Consider the following 24992-nt stretch of genomic DNA (forward strand, 5'->3'; position numbering starts at 1 on the left):
TGTACATTTATGATTATGCATATATATGAATATGTATGTACATTTATGATTATGCATATATATGAATATGTATGTACATTTATGATTATGCATATATATGAATATGTATGTACATTTATGATTATGCATATATATGAATATGTATGTACATTTATGATTATGCATATATATGAATATGTATGTACATTTATGATTATGCATATATATGAATATGTATGTACATTTATGATTATGCATATATATGAATATGTATGTACATTTATGATTATGCATATATATGAATATGTATGTACATTTATGTTTATGCATATATATGAATATGTATGTACATTTATGTTTATGCATATATATGAATATGTATGTACATTTATGTTTATGCATATATATGAATATGTATGTACATTTATGTTTATGCATATATATGAATATGTATGTACATTTATGTTTATGCATATATATGAATATGTATGTACATTTATGTTTATGCATATATATGAATATGTATGTACATTTATGTTTATGCATATATATGAATATGTATGTACATTTATGTTTATGCATATATATGAATATGTATGTACATTTATGTTTATGCATATATATGAATATGTATGTACATTTATGTTTATGCATATATATGAATATGTATGTACATTTATGTTTATGCATATATATGAATATGTATGTACATTTATGTTTATGCATATATATGAATATGTATGTACATTTATGTTTATGCATATATATGAATATGTATGTACATTTATGTTTATGCATATATATGAATATGTATGTACATTTATGTTTATGCATATATATGAATATGTATGTACATTTATGTTTATGCATATATATGAATATGTATGTACATTTATGTTTATGCATATATATGAATATGTATGTACATTTATGTTTATGCATATATATGAATATGTATGTACATTTATGTTTATGCATATATATGAATATGTATGTACATTTATGTTTATGCATATATATGAATATGTATGTACATTTATGTTTATGCATATATATGAATATGTATGTACATTTATGTTTATGCATATATATGAATATGTATGTACATTTATGTTTATGCATATATATGAATATGTATGTACATTTATGTTTATGCATATATATGAATATGTATGTACATTTATGTTTATGCATATATATGAATATGTATGTACATTTATGTTTATGCATATATATGAATATGTATGTACATTTATGTTTATGCATATATATGAATATGTATGTACATTTATGTTTATGCATATATATGAATATGTATGTACATTTATGTTTATGCATATATATGAATATGTATGTACATTTATGTTTATGCATATATATGAATATGTATGTACATTTATGTTTATGCATATATATGAATATGTATGTACATTTATGTTTATGCATATATATGAATATGTATGTACATTTATGTTTATGCATATATATGAATATGTATGTACATTTATGTTTATGCATATATATGAATATGTATGTACATTTATGTTTATGCATATATATGAATATGTATGTACATTTATGTTTATGCATATATATGAATATGTATGTACATTTATGTTTATGCATATATATGAATATGTATGTACATTTATGTTTATGCATATATATGAATATGTATGTACATTTATGTTTATGCATATATATGAATATGTATGTACATTTATGTTTATGCATATATATGAATATGTATGTACATTTATGTTTATGCATATATATGAATATGTATGTACATTTATGTTTATGCATATATATGAATATGTATGTACATTTATGTTTATGCATATATATGAATATGTATGTACATTTATGTTTATGCATATATATGAATATGTATGTACATTTATGATTATGCATATATATGAATATGTATGTACATTTATGATTATGCATATATATGAATATGTATGTACATTTATGATTATGCATATATATGAATATGTATGTACATTTATGATTATGCATATATATGAATATGTATGTACATTTATGATTATGCATATATATGAATATGTATGTACATTTATGATTATGCATATATATGAATATGTATGTACATTTATGATTATGCATATATATGAATATGTATGTACATTTATGATTATGCATATATATGAATATGTATGTACATTTATGATTATGCATATATATGAATATGTATGTACATTTATGTTTATGCATATATATGAATATGTATGTACATTTATGATTATGCATATATATGAATATGTATGTACATTTATGATTATGCATATATATGAATATGTATGTACATTTATGTTTATGCATATATATGAATATGTATGTACATTTATGTTTATGCATATATATGAATATGTATGTACATTTATGTTTATGCATATATATGAATATGTATGTACATTTATGTTTATGCATATATATGAATATGTATGTACATTTATGTTTATGCATATATATGAATATGTATGTACATTTATGTTTATGCATATATATGAATATGTATGTACATTTATGTTTATGCATATATATGAATATGTATGTACATTTATGTTTATGCATATATATGAATATGTATGTACATTTATGTTTATGCATATATATGAATATGTATGTACATTTATGTTTATGCATATATATGAATATGTATGTACATTTATGTTTATGCATATATATGAATATGTATGTACATTTATGATTATGCATATATATGAATATGTATGTACATTTATGATTATGCATATATATGAATATGTATGTACATTTATGATTATGCATATATATGAATATGTATGTACATTTATGATTATGCATATATATGAATATGTATGTACATTTATGATTATGCATATATATGAATATGTATGTACATTTATGATTATGCATATATATGAATATGTATGTACATTTATGATTATGCATATATATGAATATGTATGTACATTTATGTTTATGCATATATATGAATATGTATGTACATTTATGATTATGCATATATATGAATATGTATGTACATTTATGATTATGCATATATATGAATATGTATGTACATTTATGTTTATGCATATATATGAATATGTATGTACATTTATGTTTATGCATATATATGAATATGTATGTACATTTATGTTTATGCATATATATGAATATGTATGTACATTTATGTTTATGCATATATATGAATATGTATGTACATTTATGTTTATGCATATATATGAATATGTATGTACATTTATGTTTATGCATATATATGAATATGTATGTACATTTATGTTTATGCATATATATGAATATGTATGTACATTTATGTTTATGCATATATATGAATATGTATGTACATTTATGTTTATGCATATATATGAATATGTATGTACATTTATGTTTATGCATATATATGAATATGTAATATAAATTCCACGGGCATGCGCGAGAAATCCAATACACGATTTATTAAAATTATTATTGATTAATAATACGTAAAAAATAATATAATAATGTATTTTATATTTTATTTAAAATATATATATCTATTATTTATTTTTATTATTTACATTTTTTAATTGTAATATATAATTTAATTTATTTTTATTTGTGCAAGACCGTGATCACAATAAATTGTATAGAAAACAGAAAAATATACATTTAATAATAATAAAACATCACTAATTCTACTAATTTCTTACTAATTCTATTTTTTATTTAACGGCTTGTCGATTAGCGATTTTTATTTATTTATTTGATTTATAATCTCAGGACTTTTGCGCTTATTCAGTGGCAGAATCCGCGAGAAAAATCAGTTTTCATATATTTTTAAAATTTAATTTACAGATAAATATTACAGATAATTATTAATGCAATTAACGTGCAATAATACGAGTCTTTTAATATCTTCGATAATTCATCTAAATTAATAGATTATATTTTGCGAAGAGATAAATAGTTAACGAGCAATAATATATGTTTCTTATTGCTCTCGAAAAATCGTCTTAGTTAATAGGGGAACATATTTTGCGAAGAGGTATAGTGTAGCAATTGTCTTTTCAGGTCCGAAAAATCGTCTGAGTTAATAGGAATACATATTATGTAAAGAGGTCGATCGAAGTAATGTCGGTAATAAAGGTTGCTAATTTATCGATAATACCTCTACGTCGATAATTTACCAACCTTCATTACCGACGTTACTTCGATTTACCTCTTTGCATAACATGTATTCCTATTAACTCAGATGATTTTTCGGGAATATTAAGACATTTATTGCTGCACTACCTCTTTGCAAAATATGTTCTCCTATTAACTCGGACGATTTTTCGAACGTCTTAAGAGACATGTGGCACATATGGGATACATAACCTGGTTTAAATTAAATTAAATTTATTAAATAATGCTAAATAATTTTTACATATTGATGATACTCGTAAATTAAAAATTTATAATAATAAAAAATACAATATGTTTCACTATGAACGTTGTCATTATCATATGAATCTGTATGAATATGTATGTAAATTTATGTTTATGTATATATATATGAATATGTATGTACATTTATGTTTATGGATATATATATGAATATATATGTACATAAATGTTTATGCATATATACGAATATGTATGTACATAAATGTTTATCCATATATACGAATATGTATGTACATAAATGTTTATGCATATATACGAATATGTATGTACATTTATGATTATGTATATATATGAATATGTATGTACATTTATGATTATGTATATATATGAATATGTATGTACATTTATGATATATATATATATATATATATATATATATATATATATATATATGAATATGTACATATATATACATATATACATGTTTCCACTTTTATGGAATTAATTATCTTTCTTGTCTAGGGAACGCATATCATGCAAGATACAGGTACCTATATATTACAATGGCAAAATCAAGAAGACCAAACCGAATTTCTTCCATCTATTAGTTCTCATAAAGCTCAACTTATGTATTTTTATGAGACATTGCCATCTGCACATTACAGGTGCATGAAATATTTTTAATAAAATAAATAAAAATAAAACTTACACATAATGTACATACAATACATACCTTTTATTTATCAGAGTAATACCATTTTCTGTATTAATATTTTCATTGGTTTCTGTTAGGGGTTCAATGATGAGTTTGCAGTCTGCTATGAGTGGAAGATCAGAGGCTAGTTCATCATTATCCAGATGAAAAGCAATGAAAGTGAACGCTGAATTGCAAGAGACATGAAGTCATCTTATATATTTTTAATGGTATATATTATAAAAACACAAATCTCTCATTTGTGTTTAAAAAAAACTAAAATGCAATTCAGATTTTTATTAATCTGGTATTTTAATTTATTTTTGACGTGGTTGCTTCTATATACATCACCAATCTAATTCTCAAGCCTAAAATACTCACATTGACAATTACGAAATCAATGTTATAGTTGTTAAACAATAATACAATATATATTAATGTTATCTACTTAAACTTTATTTTCATATAAAGAGATGAAATATGTAGATAAAATTTAGTACTCAGAATAAGAGCTTGTACATTTTATATAGATCATATTGCAATATAAAGAATAAAGACACCGCTGCAAGAGCACATTATAATTTCCAGCTCTAAAGTAGACGGTAATACAAATTGTGCAATTGAATTGTGATTTAATATTAATTTATATAAACACATATATTTACACATAAAGAACACGGGTAACAAAAAATGTTCTTCCCTAAGATTACATTTTACTCAAGTTATTCTTAAAGAAAGATGCATAAAAACGCTGTTTATAGTACTATAGGAAAAAACATTCCATTGCTTTAAACGATAGAATATATGTTGCATTTAAATTATTTTTGACATATTTTCACGAATTAATCCTTTAATGTAACATACAAGAAAATTAATAAGTTATAGGCTCATCGGCTCATAACATAATCATTGTTTTAAATATGTTAATTTATCATTGATATCTTTTGATCAAATTATTATTAACATAACAAATTATTATTTCGAATATGTTAATTTATTATCGATATGTTTAGATCAAATATATTAACTGTGTTTTCTAGCTATCTAAAAATTAATAAAAACATGTAATACGTTTTTAGTAATTTATAATGTGCCAATAAATGTCAAAATTAATAGAAAATACTAATATAAAACGAATTATCAAAAATTAAAGGAAGAGAAAACTGATTTTGAAAAATTATAATATAATAACATTATACAGAATACAATTTATAATCACTAAATGTGAATAAGTTTGGATAGCAAGATAATATTTTAATATGTTATTGTTAATTTTTAGATAGTTTACAGAAATGCTTTATACATAATATTTATATAAATTATTCTGACAAAATTATAGCATTAATATGATTAAACTGTAATAATTAGATAAGCTTAATTAATTCTAAAATGCAGGATAAAGAGATTCGAGAAAAATAAATATTGTATAATAGTCAATTATAATAATTAAAAACAGAGAAAGTGTGAAAAGTGTGTTAAGAATACTTTCAATAGAAAACATTCTTTAAAAATATACAAACAGAAAAAGCTTGTGTAAAAAATTGTCTATAATCACCAAGATATAATTTGTAAGATAATTTATAAGATTACAAGATCTATTTATTAATTAATTATACTCCAATGAATAAAAATATTCTTCCTATGTATTCTGAACAAATTCCATCTTGATGATTACTAATTGCAATTAGCAATAGTCCAGTTTAGAAAGAAATGTATTTTTCAAATAACAATTTTTAGGATGAATACAAAAGACAAATGTGTTTTTGCTAGAATAGCATATGATGTAATAATATTGTATGATAGATTAGTTATATTTGTTAAACAATTAATTAAAAATGTATGTTTACCAGTTATTCAACACTAAAATGTACAAAACTTTGCTGTTTTAGAATATAGTTGCGTATCTAGTATGTGTGAAGAGTGTATGTAGTATATTATTGCATCAAGAAATATAGGATATGTATAAAAATTTATCATTTCAATACTAAGATATTTATAGAACTTATTATTATCCGATAGTGCAATAGTGCGTCTTCTTTGCGATTAGAAATTATGATATTTACTTGAATCAAGAACAAAACGACATAATATACCGCTGATTTTAAGTAACACGTATCAAGTAGTGCGACTTAGTTAGTAGTTGTAATTTCTATTGTCATCATACATCAATGTTGAAGGCAATAAAGTTCAAACAGATTATTCAATTATTATTATTGAATATAAGAAGATCTCTTTTTAAGTTTTAACATTTATAAATAGTAATTATACATCTTGGATAATCTTCTCAGATTAGGATAAATAAAATAACAAGAAGAATGGTTTTAACAATTTCTTTGGCTTTTCATAACATTGTATTCTACAATTCATACATATATATTCAAGTGTATACATATATATATATATATAAAATGTATATGTATGTATGTATGTCTGATACACATGCTTTGTAACTGTACATTTTATACCTCCATTGTACATATATATTACTGTGTATTTGAAATGTTTAGACATTTTACTAGACTAGGATATATATATATGTATACATTATATACGTAATAATAATGTTCCCAATGTATCTTTACATACATCATACAGGAACTCTTAATTTTTCATCATACTATTTTAATTCCATCTTAAAAAGAGAGATAAAGTATCAAATTATTTTTATATTTTCATATCGTATCAAAAATTACAAAATACATAAAAATTCGTCCTTTGAATAAAAACAAAGAGACGAAGTACAAAAGTTGCTTGATATTTCTGTTTACATATAGTATTGCATTATTTCGCAGCATGACTCTATTTATTAAACAATATTAACAATACAATGTAAATGTAATTATAATATATAATCTTCTTTTATATTTTCATAAAAAAATAGGAAAAATTATATGAATATATTATTTTTATCACTCATAAAACATCTTAAGATATATCGGTGATTGAGACTGTGAGTAAGAGAGACATTCAAAAAATACAAATGTCTCATAAGCTGATTTAATTTTGAATTGGTAAAGATTATTGATATTCAATAACAGAATGTTAAATGTGTAAATATGTTAGGCAGATAGCTTGGAATGTTTTACCCCACATTAATTTTAGATATGCATATTAAGAGGAGTAGATTAATTTATCACAATGATATAAGAAATATGATAAAATAACTAATAATATGTCTAAATTGTTCTAAATTTTTTCTAAAAAATATACTTCAAAAAGAGAGAGAAAGAGTAATTCTTATAGTATGAATATTTGGAAGGTGTTGGAATTTTTATAAATATCTTTTTCTCACACACAAATGTCAATTCTCTTTGCCACAGTTAAAGAGTACATAGCTATAAAAGTGGTTATTATGTTTCTATTATTCATATCTTTGACTATATAGAGTTGTCATATTTAGATTCATGCTTAATGATTAAAATGCATAAAAGGGAAAGATCAATAAATATAATATAATAATAGATTTAAATTCTTAGTAATTTCCTTTATATAGGAAAAAGTCAACATACAATTCACATATTTTTATAGTCAAAGATATATATATAAGTTAATGCAATTTATTATACTTTGGCATTTCTTTTTTTTAAACTTTTTTTATAAGGATACAGTTGATTTTTTCTTTTCTAGCATTTCTCCGATCTAAATTTTTCTCTATTCTAACTCAATTATTTTCTTCTAAAATAAGATAGACTTCTACTCTTGTGCTGTTTTTCCTGGAACGTTTGTCATATTGAAGTGAAAGTGAATGATGAAAAACAAAAAGCGCAGCATTTTTATTACTATTTACATGCCATTAGAATAAGACTGGAGATTGAAGAGAAATATTGGAATAGAGGAAATGCTCGATCTCGATAATTCTAGATCAGAAGAAACTGACTGTGTTAACAATATTAACTAACAATATCAGATTAGTATAAATTCTTATCTCAATTTTAAAATAAAAAAACTTTAACTTCCTCAACTACATAATTTAACGATATCTTCATATAGAAGTAATGGATCAAGATTTTACTTAATATCTACTATAATATTTGGCAGAGAAAATAGATTGGATGGGCAAACAGCTTAAAGTACATTAAAAAATAAATATTGATCGATAACATTTTTCTTGGCATATCTTTAAGTACTGGTAACACCTTTACGAGCTACTAAAAGATTTAATACTGGATGCTTTCTTATGTAAGAAACTGCTTTCTTGTGAGTTACCATTGTGAAATCATACCCATTACACTGTAAAATTTTATCATGCATCCTAAGACCACTTTTTGCAGCTGGTGATCCTTCGTGTACTTCTGTTACATATATACCCTGAAAAGAAGAATTGATATCAAGCTCTTGTGTTATCTTAAAATAATATACAAATCATATCTGATACATTTTAAGTAATATAATATCTCTTACGTTGTCTGTGTAACCCTGTGGACTTTTTGTGAAGTCTTGATCGATTCCTCCACCAATTTTAAAACCACATTTCATTACTTCTTCGCCGTTCTCATTAATTTCTGTCTCTTTGTGTAATGTAATTGGTATCTATAATCAATTAATAAATATATGTAATATATATATATTATGATACATGATACACAAATACATTATATAAAAAGCAATTTATTATTTAGAGAATTCTTTCTGTTAAAATAATATATATTTAAAAGATATAATATCCCCTCAGTAGTTGAGGTACCTCGCTCTGCTCATACTCACTATAATGAAGCCTTGAGGTGCCCTTATTGCAAAGGATCTATATACAGGTCATGGACACAATAACACAACTACGTGACGAAATTTAAGAATACGTACGCTTAGGCACTCCATAGCAGTACCCGGCTGATGTTGAAAGGCCATTTTCGCACACATAATAAGGAACTTGAGCTCTGCTACCCGTTTGTCTCTTAAAACTTTCCGGTGACTCACTTGGAATCAATCGCTCACACCCAATAATGCACGAATAATAACAAATTTTTAATGAGCGTTTCAGCTTGCGAATATACAAGATTCGAAAAAATTTGGCTACGAACGTTTTAATGCAAGGATGTTGGGGTAATAAAATTTCTTATAAATTTCGTAGCGCGAACAGATGATCGCTTACTGGAGCTTCGGTGCTTTGACAGTCATGCGCCTTATCGAGGTAGACGTATAGACGACGTATGAATGGTGCGTGAAGATAAGTTTTAAGCCAACCTCACAATCAACTGATGTCGAATGGGAAATATTCAGTATTCAGTCTAGAGTCTTGTGATATTTGAAATTTAATTTAGATATCGCGTTCTCTCAACAACGATTAATTATACATTATAATTTTTTTTTGGATGCTCTCATCTAAATATATTTTCAATATAAAATCATGAAAATTAGATTTAATCGCTCCATTCTAAACTTGGCATATGTATTTATTTTTATTGAACAATATAAGTACTTTTAGGTTACAATCTTTTTTATTAAATGTATTATTTTTACATATTTCTTCTTTTAATAACAATATTAATAAAATTTACAAAAGACATTTAACTACGCATTTTCTCCTTGAAAGTAGCAATTATTATATAAAGAATAAAATTCACATTATTATACTAATAGTAACAAGTAAAATATAAATAGTGCAAAATTTGAAAGAGAAAGAGATTGACAATAATAAAAAAGTGATTATGTTCAAATAGGAGCGAGGCGAAAGTAAAACACTGTCAGATTCTACGAGTAGGAGAAAATGTTGAAGCATAATTTGCTAAAGACATCCTGGTGCAAATTACGTGTTCGATATATGCACAAAAATGCCTCTATACCAAAGGAAGAGCTTAAAAATAAAGTATGTAAAATTGCAAAAATACGAAACATTGGCATATTGGCGCACATTGATGCTGGTTAGTACATGCTGCTTATAAATAAAATTTATTTGGTTGTTTGGTTTGAATATATAAGTGTATTTCTTTTTTAGGAAAGACCACCACAACTGAGAGAATGTTATTCTACTCTGGTCTCATCAGAAATATGGGAGAAGTACATCATGGCAATACGGTGACTGATTACATGGAACAGGAGCGACAGCGAGGGATAACCATCACCTCGGCTGCTGTTACATTCAATTGGAAAGATTATCGCTTTAATTTGATAGATACTCCTGGTCATATTGACTTCACCATGGAAGTTGAACAAACTTTACAAATATTAGATGGTGCAATTGTAGTTCTGGATGGTTCTGCTGGTGTGGAAGCCCAGACAGTAACAGTTTCCAGACAAGCGGACAGGTACAATATTCCTCGAATAATCTATATTAACAAAATGGATAGAGCAGATGCTGATTTTGACATGAGTTTACAGTCTATTGAATCCAAGTTGAATGTAAAGACATTACCTATTCAAATCCCTATGAAGGAAGCAGGAATCTTAGAGGGTATCGTAGATGTAATAACTATGGAAAAGTTGATGTTTGATAAGAAACATCAAGGTATGAATATAATAAAAACAAAACTAACTGAGAACGATAATGGAAGATTATGGGATATGATCAGTGAGAAGCGACGAGTATTGACTGATAAATTGTCAGGCTTAGATGACAAACTAGCTGATATCATCATAGAACAAGAATCTCTGGAAAATGTGCAACCGCAGGTACTGATCGATTCCTTACGCAGAGTCACTATAAATAGAAAAGGTGTGCCTGTAATATTAGGAAGCTCTTATAAGAATATAGGAGTGCAGCCTCTAATGGACAGCATCGTTCTTTATTTGCCATCACCAGCAAATGTAAAGAATTTAAATCCATATCGATACTTTGAGAACAATCTAGCAGCCAGAGTCTTCAAGATTGTTCACGACAAGCAGAGAGGTCCGATTACTTTCTTCAGAATCTATTCCGGTAATATGAGGAAGGGTCAGAAGCTACATAATATAACACGGGAGCAAAACGAACAGTGTACTCGCCTGTATATCGCCTGTGCCGACGATTACGAGGAAGTGGCCGAAGTGGGTCTTGGGAATATCGCGGCTGTAGGTGGACTGAAGGATACCATCACGGGCGACCTAGTGACGACGAGCGCGTCTGCTGGCAGCCGTGCTAAAGACATTATGCTGAAGGAGATGAAATGCCCAGATTATGTGAACAATTTCTTCGCGTCCGGGACGAACTTGCTCGATCCCGTCTTTTTTTGTTCCATAGAACCGCCCTCTTTATCAGCGCAATCTCTCTTAGAAACCGCTCTTCAGGAACTACAGAGAGAGGATCCTAGTCTGCGTGTAAGAAATGATCCGGAAACGGAACAAATCGTTCTCGCGGGAATGGGCGAGTTACATCTAGAGATCATTAAAGAGAGAATCAAGAGAGAATATAAAATCGATGTAGATTTAGGTCCTTTACAAATCGCCTATAAGGAAACGATTCAGGATGCCGTTAAAGACACATTAGTTGTGGAACACAAAGTAGGCCAGACGAGACATCAGGTTAACATTACTATGTCCTTGATACCTAATTATGAGGGAAAAGAGAAACTACTTCTGGACAGATCTCCGGACAACGCATCGAATATCGACAGCATTCATCCACGAGCGATGAATGCAATCAAAAGAGGCGTCAACTCTGCATTGTTGCATGGCGTCAAATTAAGTTGTCCCGTAATTAATGTTGGCGTCAAGTTGCACTGGCTAGAGGTGGCACGCGGTACTTCGGATACCATAATTTCCGCCGCTACTTCGCAATGCATCCGGAAGGTCAGTCTATACTTTAAATCATATACATAAATTCTATTCATCAATGTATTAATGAATGTATTGCTCGACATTATATCAAATTTCTATTCTATTAATTCTTTAATAGATGATACAATATGTTTAAGATTGTCTAGCGAGTTCAATTATGTCTAATATATACTAAAATTCTACAGATAGTCTAGAATTGAAATTGATAGAGATAAAACTGTAAATATATAATATAAATATGAAAAGAGAGATAAATTAATTATCACGGATAGAGATTGATTATTGATTATTCTTGACTATCTATATATCGAAATATTTTGAAGGTATCTAAATAATATGTTTTTTACACAGTTGCTCCAAAGCGGAAATAGTATGTTATTAGAGCCCATCATGCAATTGGAGATCGTTGCACCGGAGGAATATTCCCCGAGTATCAATGCTGATCTCGTTCGTAGACGAGCGGAAATACAACAAATCGACATGCGCGGTAACAATAAGGCGAGTATAAATTCTCCGTTTCTTATTTCTAATAAAATGTAACTATTTAAATTACGAAATATTAAAATATTTATGTTTCATTTTTTTAGGTGATCAGAACTCTTGCGCCATTATCGGAATTATTAGGATATTCAACAGCATTGAGAATTATCACGTCGGGTAGCGCTACGTTTTCATTGGAATTTAGCCATTATCAATTAATGACTGCCGCTGTTGAAAACGAAGCAATTAGTAAGCTTAGAGGATTTTAATATATATATATAGTTTCAAGCAAGAGAAAATAATATTACATACAGTTACTGTTATATAATAATATTACATACAATACAATTTCACTTTGTTTTATTCAATCTAATCAAAATATATTGCAACATTATCATTGGTGCATTACAATCTCCATATACGATTCTCAATAGCGACCACTAAGTATGATGGAAAGCTTTTAATCAAATTTCATTTATCAGCCAGAGCAGAAAAGTCACTAGCAGTATTAAAATAATAATTATATATAATTAATATTATATATAATTATTAATATATAATTAAATTAAATATATCATTATTACTACAACTTCCATACATCACTAGTAGTCGCGTATAATATATTAATATTGCTTAAGATCATGCAATGTCATATATCGTAAAATATATGTATATGTATATATTATATCATATGGAGGGATTAAATGTTATAATGTTGTGAGATTGACTGGAAAAAACGACAGTCGCGTATAAAAACTTATTCATGTCAACGCGAATAGCATGAAAGCGAGACAATAATCTTTCCTTTTATACATACCAGTGTACAAAATATCAGCTTATAAACATTGGACAAAATATAGGGATTCTCGCATTCGTGTAATTTTATATATATTCGCTCTATAATATTAAATTATGCGAACTGCGTTATTGATCAACGTTAAGCGCTCAATTCGAAGAGCTCTTATGATTCCTTAATGTAATTTAGAAGTTTTGAGCTAAACTTGGTTTTTTCTTACAATCTAAATTTCTATTCTCAGTATAGAATCATAGTATAAAATTTCATTCATTTTCCGTTTTGCTACAAAATGACAAATCATCATATTATATATATTTCTAATGCATTATTTTAAACGTTAAATATATTTATATCACTTGTATGCAGATAGCATTATTGCTTATATCTGCGATGATTTTCTTTAAGGCGCACATAACTGGCGCCTATATTCTTCTTTTCAAATGTATAATTATCTTATTGTTCTAAAATTTATCTGCACAGTAAATTATTTCATCATCGATCAATACAAAGTTTTAAATTGGCTCATCTGTTGGCCTTGTCATCTACGAATGGGCAAAATACTGAGACTGCATTCGCAAGACTATTAAAATCTAAATACAATCAATATTTTTCTTTTTTCGTAAAGATCAATGCATTCGCAGAATATCATACAAAAATAATCGCTGTCTCAACGACAAAAATTTTCTTGCTTTGTTTCTTCTTCTCTTATAAGAACAAATTAATTTTTTTCTTTTTACAAGAACAAATACGTAGATTTTCATAAATTTGTAATTTATAACCATCGACAAATTGTCACAATAAAATGCTTTAAAAATAGCGCTTTCTAATAAGCAAAATCACGTGAAAGAGCTTATGAAAGCGATTTAAAATTTCGTTGTAAAAAGCACGCTTAATACTTCTGTCTTCCTTTCTTTCTAAAAAAAAATTGAACTTTTTACGCGTCATGGTACTTCCGTTCTCATTCGGGATCGTTCTCCTCCTCGTTCGATCTGTGCTTCGCTATGTCATCGTAGCGTCACAAGCTCACGAGTTTCGGTGGATTCGCATCCGGCGAGCTGAGATCCACGGCTGATAGATTGTTCCTCTGTTGCGTCGAGCATGATGGTATCAGAGGCGTCGAGACCGGCGTGAGACCGGTGCCACCCTCCATCAGGGATTCGAAGTTAAATGGTATACCGCTGGTCGGGGTAGTGATCGGCATACCGGCCACGTCCATTGACGGCTTCATGAAAGATGGTGTTTCCACTGTTTTAAAAGCAAGCGTATCCGGTCTTTCCTTCGGTTCGACAAACATCGACAAAGAATTCAGTCTGTTGTTATTATCCATGCCGACCGGCAGTGAATTAGGTCTGTTCGGTCTCGTCGCCGCGGCCATCGTCGTGTCATTCTTCACAGGCTCGGCGGAGAAGTGATTCTCAGTCGGAAGATTGGACTTTATCACGGGTTTCACGTCCAGCGGGGACGAAGAGCGCAGCGAATGACGACAGACCGCTCTGTGCGTTTCTAAAATGTATTCCAATTCGTCTTTCACCTGATTCAGCTGATCTATCTCTTCCCGCAAGCTTTGCTTCTTCTGTTCCAAACCCTCGGTCTCCTGCAAAACCGATATTCTTTTTATCTAACGAGACACGAGACACTTGTGATTTTTTTGACAACTGTGAAGATCCAAACGATTATTCTCGCGTTAAGAATGAGATAAAATTGTGCAAAAATTACACTATATTTTAATATAACTCGTATCGATAAATCAACACTTACTTCGAGTAGGGAATTGGTATGATCCATTCTTCGCTTGCGGCATCTCGCCGCTGCCATCTTATTTCTTTCGCGCCGGATCTGTCGCCTCTCCTCCTCTTCGGGAGACATCCCGATCGTTCTGGTGGGCCTCCTGCCGCCCATGTTGCGTCTAACTGGTTGTTGCTGCTGCGGCTGCGTTTGTTGCTGGCTGCTCTCGATAAGGGTGGTCGTCGTCGGCACCGGGAGATGCGCCGCCGTCGTATTTTGCGTCTGTGCCGGGGTCGGCTGTGATGGTTCGACCAGCGGTGGCACGAAGCCGGCCTCGCGACCGTGCGTCGTCGCTGACTCGCTCGTCAGCTCCAAGAACGTCTGCTCGATGCTGCGGAGGGTGGTCGGCGTCAACGTCGGCGTCGTTCTGGTCGGTACTCCGCTATGCAATCCGTCCAGAGATACCAACTGTAACACAGAGATAACGAACGTGTTAATTGAAAAGAGAATATCTTAAATCTTTCTTCATAAAACATTTTATCTGCATAATACATGAAACAAATAAGAGGCAGATTTGATACTAAAACTGTTTCTCAATCAGCAAGATTAATACATCGATCCTGCTCTATTTTTATGCATTTTGCATAAAAAACAAAGTAATCAATATATACGTTTGCATAAATATCAATAAAAATTAATTGAGAAAGAACTTCTTGGAGAATTCTCTCTCGTTTAGTCTAAAAACTAAAAACAGAAGCTGACGAACTTTGATTCATAGATGTAAGATTTTCTGCTAACGCGATTTTGTTTGCAAGAACCTGCTACTAATATAGGAGAGGCATCGCTATCTTCGACTTTCCAGGCCAGTTAATCTGGCCAAGATTTATGTTGATAAAAATATCCATGATCCAATAGCCGATAACGTATCGCATCGCGCCAGTAAGATAAATCGTTAGAGTTATACGATTCCAGAGATGCGTATCATTGTTGAAATCGAGACAAGCGTTCCGCGATTTATTCGCATAAATTTTTGCATATCTTTTTCCTCGTATTCCTCCTCGTCTCAAAAGCAGTAATTAACGAAGTGCAGCAAACGTGTGTCGACATTACGCAATGCTGTAATTCGCTTCGAATTAAAAGCATCGTTTCTACGCGGCAACCGGCTGTAATAAATAAAAAAATAAAAAAAATCGCGGTCAACCAAACATGATTTCACTACAAGAGAGAGAGAGAGAAAAAAACGAACTGTTTCGTTACGACGATATTTAACGAGCATCTCGAATCACAGCTCACGTAGCGACAGTCTCGCGCACCATTATCGCACCGTCCAATCGCCAGTCGGGGACGTAATCTATACGCAATGCGCGTTTCCCAGAAAGCACAAAAGGACGCAGAAAGGAGAGGACAAGCCGTGTGTCCTCCGCTCTCTCGCGAGAAGAAACGCACCACCGTGCGGCTCGCTATCATTTCTAAAATTACAAATCGCTATATCCCGGCCGTAAACGAAGGCCACCGCCGTCTTTGCCTCAGCCCGATGAAAAATGTTGGGTTGCTTGCACGATTAAATCTGTAGCATACGATGTAATTTAACGAGAAAAAAAGAAACCGATAAACGATGTATCAACTATGATGAAAGGCCAAAATCCCAATTATCTTCAAAGATATTATAAATAAAAAATTACTTTCTTTTTTTTCTTTATGAATATATCATGTATATACATTTATAAAGCAAAAGAAGAAAGAAAATATTTTGAAAATTTTAATTATATTCTGAAAATAATTTATATGTATAATTTCCTATTTTTTAATATTTAGTTAATCAAGAATGTAACATACAAATAATAATTTCTTACGTGAATTTTGTATTTTATTTCCTCAGATATCTCGAAAACAAAAAGTAATATAAAAACGATCATGTTGCAGATATTATTTTTCATCGATGTGTATGTGTGCATGCACGTGCGCGCATATGTGTGTGTATAGTATCGATTAATGCATCTCTTTCGGCGAGATCAAACTCCGAAACGAAGGAAAATACCGTAGGCAAGCAGACGCTTTAAGTGTCATCGCTAAAATTACTTATTAGTGTAGCTCCGAACGGCCGATTTTGGGCCACCCACCGATCGGCCGTGCTCTGCTCTCACCCATCGCGAACCATCGCGCGGGAACCTCAGGAATGTCCGGAGCGTTAAACTTAGGCGTTACCAAATCATGTCGGTGCTCGTAGCAGCGTCACGGCCACCGGAATTTCTCCTCATCCCGTACGAGAAAATGCCGAAGGTGATTTTGGGAATTATGGAAATTGCCCGGGACGATCGATCGAATTTAATGTCGACGATATCTCTTGATTTCTTAGATTGTTGTTGACATTTCGCATAATGATATGAATGGTCGTGCTAATGATGAGTATTACAAAGTCGAATAATTTTTTATTTAGATGTAATAAAAAAGAGTGACCTAAAAATGAGAATTATTTTGCACAATGACAAATACACATAATATATATAATATTCTATCAATTACTCTTATAATTTTATATAGACTTATTGAAATTATACAATTAATCTTCGTTTTCTTAATAAAGATTAACGTTTTTCGGTTCTGTTTCTCGCGATATAACGTGAATAATCAGGTTAATAATAAATCGTCGTCTTATATCGAAATGAACATCTTGGACGAAAGTCGTCTAATTACTTTTTTATTATTCTACCAGCCATTTTTGCTGATCTTGATCAATTATTTCGACCTCTGCCACAGGCTACAATCTTTAATTTACACGGGCACCTTAAGATTTGGCACGAATTTGGTTGAAAATTTACGATCACAGAAATGGATTCCGTTATATTGTTATAGCTTATTGACAAAGTTATTATAGGAAGACAAATTTTGAGAAATTTCGAAAGCGAATATACGTTTATCGCTGAACGCTGTTTGCTTTCCGTGATCACCGAAAATGGAACAAGTATCGCGTGACGAGATCGATAGGTGCGGCATCGAGTATGTGTGGACAGGATGATCGTAATTTTTAGCGTGTGACCAGGGCGATAGCAGGTGGAAAAAATGTAGGAATCATTCCATTTACTTTTCTTTTTTAAATAAAAAATAAATTTAGCGTGGGACCAGGGCGATAGCAGGTAGAAAAATGGAAGAATCTGCATCTCTCTATTTACTTTTTTAAAATAAAAAGCACATTTATGAAAAAAGAGATAGAGAAATGTCTTTCCATTTATGATTGTCGAATTGAATATGATTGTTTCTGCCATTCTCATGATCTTCGGGCCGTTCACCTTCGCGCATTGTTCATCGCAGAATTACTTCGAACAAGTCATATGCGCATATATTACGTGTTGACATCTCTTCCCTCGCATGTGAATCATTATGGTACATCACACGCGACGATCCCGTTTCGACTATTTTATTGGAGTATATTTCAATATGTGATTCAAGGACATAAAGTTGTTATCCCCGTTTTTAAAACCTCTAGATATTAACAAATCGAAATCTAAAAAAAAAAAAATCTGTCAATTAAAATTTCGAACAACAATGAAACAATTGAGTTTGACAAACTAAACATTTTTATGAATGAAGAGAACAAATAAATGTCATTCAAATGATACATTAATAAAATATTATAATTTGGAAGTTATATCGAAATATATACTCTAAAAATGTAATGGAAAAATATCGCATCTGATGAAGTACTTTTTAATAAGGAGAGTCGGCTTCAAATTACAGAATACTACACCCGTGCGAATTTGATCATCGCATATGATACGCTGATATTTAATCGTCGCTATCACTACTGCGCAAAAAAAAACCTCAAACATTCATCTCACGCGAAGTAAACAAAATTTCGCGAATCGCTAGCCTAATTGCGTCTCAACAGAATTTTTTGCTTCTGTGACGGAGCGAGATGTCGCGCTTTTTTTCACAAAGCTGTTGGCACGCACACGCGTCTTCCGTTTTGCGATGCGGTTGTTCGCTCGTTCGTTTTCCTTCTTCATGTAGCATTTGCACACATGTGTGCACACATACACACATATGTATGCTAAACACGTACGGCGCACGCGGTCCGCGATTCTATAAATAAATGCACGTTCGCTGTTCTCTCTCTAATCTGTCCTGAACGCGCGAGTCTACGGACAAAGGGCGATATCAGCCACCAGAAAATCGTTGCAAAACGCGTATACAGAGATAATAGCCGCGTGCTCGATGTCTTCTCTTGAAACACGACGAGAAGCGCGCGAGAGCGAAAGTGTCCACATCGCATCACAGTCGGTCGTAATTCTATACCATGGAAAATAGATCCTCATCTAGAACATCCAGACCGAGGACTAATTGCGCGATCGAATCCGAAAAACTCGGAAAATATTCCCTCGCGATCTTAATGATGTTCGAGATTGTTTTGACAAAACAAGGTTTATGGCTCTATTTTATCTTTCCTTATTAAAGAATACAAATTTCGATTAAATGTAAATAACGCGCGCGTTCATCCTATCTATATTTTATAATTTAAATATGATGCATAATTATATATATAGTTATTGAAAATATAAGATTCAAAATCTGTTAGAATGACTATTACTGTTATAATTTGTAACCATGCCAACGTCGAATTAATTGCCGATATTTGTTAGAAATGTCCCCCATCGTGCAGATTAATAGCCCTCACATGTGGATCTAATAATAATTAAAACGCAATTTTGTCGAGTCTTCAATATATTATCTCCAGTCAAATAGTTTTGAAAATATATTCGCACATTAATATAACTTATTGTTAGATCGCATTTTGCTATTTGATTAAATCGCCGAAAGTTTTATAAAAAAATTATAAAAAATCAAAATATACATGTGATAACTTCTTACTTCAAATCATAATGTGCAAACATTTAATAATTTCTACGAAAATTAATAGCGCTATATATATTTCGATTCTTCCGTATCAAGATTATCAATATCAAACTGATTTCGTGTATCTGACATTTAATAAAACCCATAAATGAATAATTGACGACAAACGACAGATTCAATTCAAAACTCACATTTTATACCATTCTATCCCACCCGAGCTCGCTACGAAATAATCGCGTAAACGATATACGCTTGCGATAGTTTCACCGAGGCGGGTGGAACTTCCAACGCGATATTGCACAATATTGCACAATTCCCCGCTCCTTCACATCGCAATCATCATCCCGCTATAAAGCCGAACGTTTGTGCGCTCCCAAGCGAGCTTTCTCTCCTTCAAATACGCAGAAAGTTGCACGAATAGATTCGTTCATGATGGCAATTCGGGACTATACGAATGACGGACGAAAATCTTTTCAAAGATAGCTTTGCCGCGGATCGACGATCCGCCGAAATTAATCGACGCGCCATGAATGAAACGCTCTCTCATCGCGCTTCTCGAGCGCGCGCCAGCCGTCGCGTTTATTTTCAGATTAGAAACGATCGTCCAGAAGATCCTTCTCTGCCTCTCTGGGGGCCTTTTTCGAGTCGACAAAGACCACTTTATTCGCGCCGCATCATCACAATGAGATCAAATATCGTCGAACGCGTCCAGGGAAAGAAGCTTGCACGAATCGTCAATGCGCATGATAAATATTTTCCGACTGCATCGTGATGCATCGCGATCATCCACGGAATAAATATTCAATATTGAGTAATGAGAATGTATAAAGATTTTAAAGAGTAGAATAATTAGTTTCTATTTTGTTTGTTTATACTCCGAGTTGAAGTGGATCAAAAATCATTAATATATCCTTTTTCTATAGAGAATAAAAAATGTACTATCAAAAATCTAAGCGTGCAATTTATGCTTATTGTAATTCCAATGTATCAATGATAATAACGTAATAATAATAATTAATAATTCAATTATTATCTAATGTATTCATTCAATACGTTCCGCTTCTGCTAATTTTTCTAAAAAAAAATTTGCAATTTTTGCGAAGATATTCGGAAGATTTCTCTGTGCTCCGAGAGACAATTTTCATGATTACCTGCTGATAGAGCAGTTCTTGCGCAAGTATATTCGCAATGTCGACTGGATCCATGGCGGTTGCTGCCATAGCTCGAGGGATCGGTTATTCGTTCAGTGTTCGTTTGTTCGACGTCGAAGATATGACGGTGAGATAGCGGAGGGTAGGAGATATCCGGGAAAAAGTAGAAGAAAAAAGGAAATAGGATAATGATGGGAGAAGAGGAGGACAAGATAACAACGGATATCGAGGAAGTGACGGAATCAAGAGAATAAATGAAGAATAAATGATATTTCAGTCGATCGTTCGTTCGTAAGATCGTTCGGGCGTCGGTGTGCGTTTCGTGTTCCTATTTATCTTTGTCTCCCTTTTCGTGTTCCCTCCTTTGTATCTGCACCGCACTCGCATAAAAGCTCGTCTCTTCTCACTTATCGAAGAGTTCGTCGTCCACCACTGCGTCCTCCACCGACGCCTCTTTAAAACTGAGAGCGAGCGACGCCGACGTCGCTCGTCGTGGCCTTACGCGACGACGAAATCTATCCTAAAAATAACCTTCGAATTTCGAGTATGTGCGAGATGAACACGAGATGAGAGAAAGAGAGAGAGAGAAATAAACGTGAGGGGAGAAATAACATTTTGCAGCCTTGTGCATGGACCATTGACCGCTAAAAAAATCATGCTGTAGGTAAAAAGTTTTTGAATATAGTTGGAAAATATCGAATCGATCGCAATTTAATTTATAATTACAGATTATAGAGAAAGAGAGATACTCTCATTACATCATCAGTCTAAATAATTAGAATCGTGTTTCTAAAATTAAATATTTAATCATAAATAACTGTTAATTAATTTTATATATTTCGCTATCATATTATACATATGTATAAATTATTTGTACTTATGTATATTATATTTATAATTATATATATTATTTATGTATAAATTTTATTTTAATAATACATAATTTATAATCAATCATCGGACGCGTTCTATGAGATAATAGAAGTTTTAATTATTTAGAGAAAATGAGATAAACATGAGAAATTTCGAAAATGAGGTGGTGTTTTTAGTGATGTTGTCTCCAATCAGTGGTTTTCCCAGTACGCGAAATTCCCTATTACGCGGCCGCTGTTTAGAGAGCCTTAATTAGTCCGAGTTCTAAGTTTAACACCTGTGTAAAGTCATTTGTCGTCGATGCCGGCACCCGCGGATTTCACTTGGACTTGCGCCAAAAGATCTCTCACCTCGACGACGATTTCAAGTATGAAACACTTAAATCTCAAGAAATTAGAAAGAGGTGATAATTAATAACCGATACACTTATCGCGTATTTGCATTAATACTCGTATCTAAAAAAGAAATTACTCGACTAAATTATATTAACAATCTCATTCGAAAGTTATCAAGCTTATTAAAATAATTAATATGCAATTAATGCAAAAATTGTTTAGTGTTTGACATCTTTGATTAATATTTAAAATAAATATATACGTTTTATAAAAGAATATAGATATCTCAAAAAGCTATAAAATAAAATTTTAAAAAATATAATAAGTACAGAAAAAAATAAAATATATATATTTCCAAATTATAAAATGTATATAGTATTTTTTCCTTTACGGACTACTCTTTTCTGATTTATACGCTATTAATGCCGTGGAGAAACCAACGAAGAAACGGAGGCTTAAAAACGGTCACGTTGCATGGAGTTGTTTATCTATCACGCTGGACATTTCCAGGATGTGGCTCTTTGTATCACGTCGTTAAGAGGTTGATGTAGCGCCACGTGCGCGTGATGTTGATAGCGAGTTTTATTTTAGAAGTATATAATATTTTTTTTCGAACTCGATTGTTCTTTTTCTCTGTCACTATTGTCAAAAACTCATACTACATTTAATATTGTAATTGTCGATAAAGCCAGCTCAATAAAATCTATTAAAATTATTTATTTACAACTTTTTTTCAAGTATTACAGTAAGTGTAATAATAAAATTAAAAGATAAATCCCGCTATCGGATAATAAATTAAAATTTTTTGCATTACATTTTAAAAATTAATAACGTATCGCACAATTATATCAGGCGAAACTTTTACATGCATGATTATTAACATTCCTTTTTCAAAAATTCAACATGTCTCGTCAAAAATCTATTCGCGTTATTTGCAAGAATGACTCTAGGAACACAATATGGACATTTTAAACCAGCTTATCGCGCCATGATATGAAAACACGTGGCAACCAGGTTATGCTAAACAATCCGCGTGTTTGACCAGCCGAGCCTGTTACAGGCTTCGCCAACACTAAATACACGTCGCCGTAATGACCATTGTACGAGAAAGATTGCTATATCCTATATTACATTAACATAAATTCAACGAGATATGTATTAATAATTTTTCAGCGATATTTGGAATTTTTCAGATCGCTTGAAGTAAAAAAAACGCACTTCCAAAAGATATTTCTGCACATTTCAATTTGACGATTTCCAAGATTAAATTTTATTTATCTTTCGAAAGTTTATATTAAAAAATAGATTTTAACATTATTCATGGATTTTTTAATTTCTAAATATTCCATATTTTCTTGTTTTTCTAATGTTTGAAATAACAATTTATAAAATTACATTTTTTTAAATGTATATATATGCAAAGAAAATGGTTCATTCTAGGCGTAAACCCGTCTCCATTATTGGATCGGGTTTTTTTTATCGGATCGTGTTTGCAGCCGAAGATTACGCTTATTTTGATATAATATAGCACGATTGCGTAACGAACACAGTTCGAATAAATCAATATAGACCGAGAGAGAACCGTGCTGTATATATTTGTTTGTACGTCCAATGCATTCTCTTTCTCCTCCTGCATCTCTTTCTATCGCCCTTCGCATACGCGGTTAATCATGCGATTAGATATTACGCGGTAAATAATAACGCAACTATATGTCAGAATAGCGTGCTCTATGCTCTATGCAATCGCCGGAAAAAAAGGTCCTTGGATAACAAAGGAAACCTCTATCTTTTACCTCCGTTTTTGCCGTTCTTAACGCTTCCGTCCGCCTTTGTGTCGTCTTAAAAGTTCGCTAATAAATTCCCAATAAAGATAATGAGACGCGATATAAACTGAAATATAAACGTCATATTTGTTTTCTTTTATATTATGTACGCATTTTTGATCCATTTCATATAAGAAAAAATATTTTTATCATTCAAAAAATTCCACTCTGGTAAACTTTAGTTTAACTTTAGATAGAAGA

General features: G+C 30.8%; 4 protein-coding genes across 10 annotated transcripts in view; 2 read left to right on the forward strand and 2 right to left on the reverse strand.

Annotated features, from left to right (window-relative positions):
* Retm (real-time) overlaps positions 1 to 7391 on the forward strand; it is a 17861-nt gene extending 10470 nt beyond the window's left edge. For all 3 annotated transcript variants that reach the window (XM_083039127.1, XM_083039128.1, XM_083039126.1), the window contains 2 exons: positions 4897 to 5039; positions 5167 to 7391. In XM_083039127.1, the coding sequence (XP_082895253.1) occupies positions 4897 to 5039; positions 5167 to 5236 (213 nt within the window). In that variant the 3' untranslated portion in view covers positions 5237 to 7391. The remainder of the gene's footprint in view (positions 1 to 4896; positions 5040 to 5166) is intronic.
* A 186-nt stretch (positions 7392 to 7577) lies between these two features.
* On the reverse strand, positions 7578 to 10214 carry LOC145936701 (tax1-binding protein 3 homolog). Its single transcript, XM_083039155.1, has 3 exons — positions 9869 to 10214; positions 9470 to 9598; positions 7578 to 9376 (listed from the first exon to the last, which is right to left on the reverse strand). The coding sequence occupies exons 1-3, from the start codon at positions 9923 to 9925 to the stop codon at positions 9188 to 9190; spliced, it is 375 nt and encodes a 124-aa protein (XP_082895281.1). The 5' UTR covers positions 9926 to 10214; the 3' UTR covers positions 7578 to 9187.
* Positions 10117 to 13600, forward strand: Mrrf2 (mitochondrial ribosome recycling factor 2). 3 transcript variants are annotated; one of them, XM_083039115.1, is made up of 5 exons: positions 10117 to 10222; positions 10726 to 10926; positions 11001 to 12769; positions 13109 to 13255; positions 13345 to 13600. In XM_083039115.1, exons 2-5 carry the CDS (start codon positions 10773 to 10775, stop codon positions 13504 to 13506), a joined length of 2232 nt encoding a protein of 743 aa, XP_082895241.1. In that variant the 5' UTR covers positions 10117 to 10222; positions 10726 to 10772; the 3' UTR covers positions 13507 to 13600. The 3 variants fall into 3 exon arrangements, with proteins under 3 accessions (XP_082895241.1, XP_082895243.1, XP_082895242.1); XM_083039117.1 differs by lacking the exon at positions 10117 to 10222 and adding an exon at positions 10331 to 10454; XM_083039116.1 differs by lacking the exon at positions 10117 to 10222 and adding an exon at positions 10334 to 10490.
* Positions 13581 to 24992, reverse strand: part of Kay (transcription factor kayak) — a 34105-nt gene continuing 22693 nt past the window's right edge. For 2 of the 3 annotated variants that reach the window (XM_083039139.1, XM_083039138.1), the window contains exons 2-3: positions 15792 to 16226; positions 13581 to 15627 (exon numbers count right to left, since the gene is read on the reverse strand). In XM_083039139.1, the coding sequence (XP_082895265.1) occupies positions 15049 to 15627; positions 15792 to 16226 (1014 nt within the window). In that variant the 3' untranslated portion in view covers positions 13581 to 15048. Of the gene's footprint in view, positions 15628 to 15791; positions 16227 to 21760; positions 22233 to 24992 lie in introns of those variants that run through there. The other variant, XM_083039140.1, reaches the window with a different exon arrangement.

The sequence above is a fragment of the Prenolepis imparis genome, unplaced genomic scaffold (genome assembly GCF_030444845.1).
Source record: "Prenolepis imparis isolate NDT839.2.m4 unplaced genomic scaffold, iyPreImpa1.0 SCAF_5, whole genome shotgun sequence".
Taxonomy (NCBI): domain Eukaryota; kingdom Metazoa; phylum Arthropoda; class Insecta; order Hymenoptera; family Formicidae; genus Prenolepis; species Prenolepis imparis.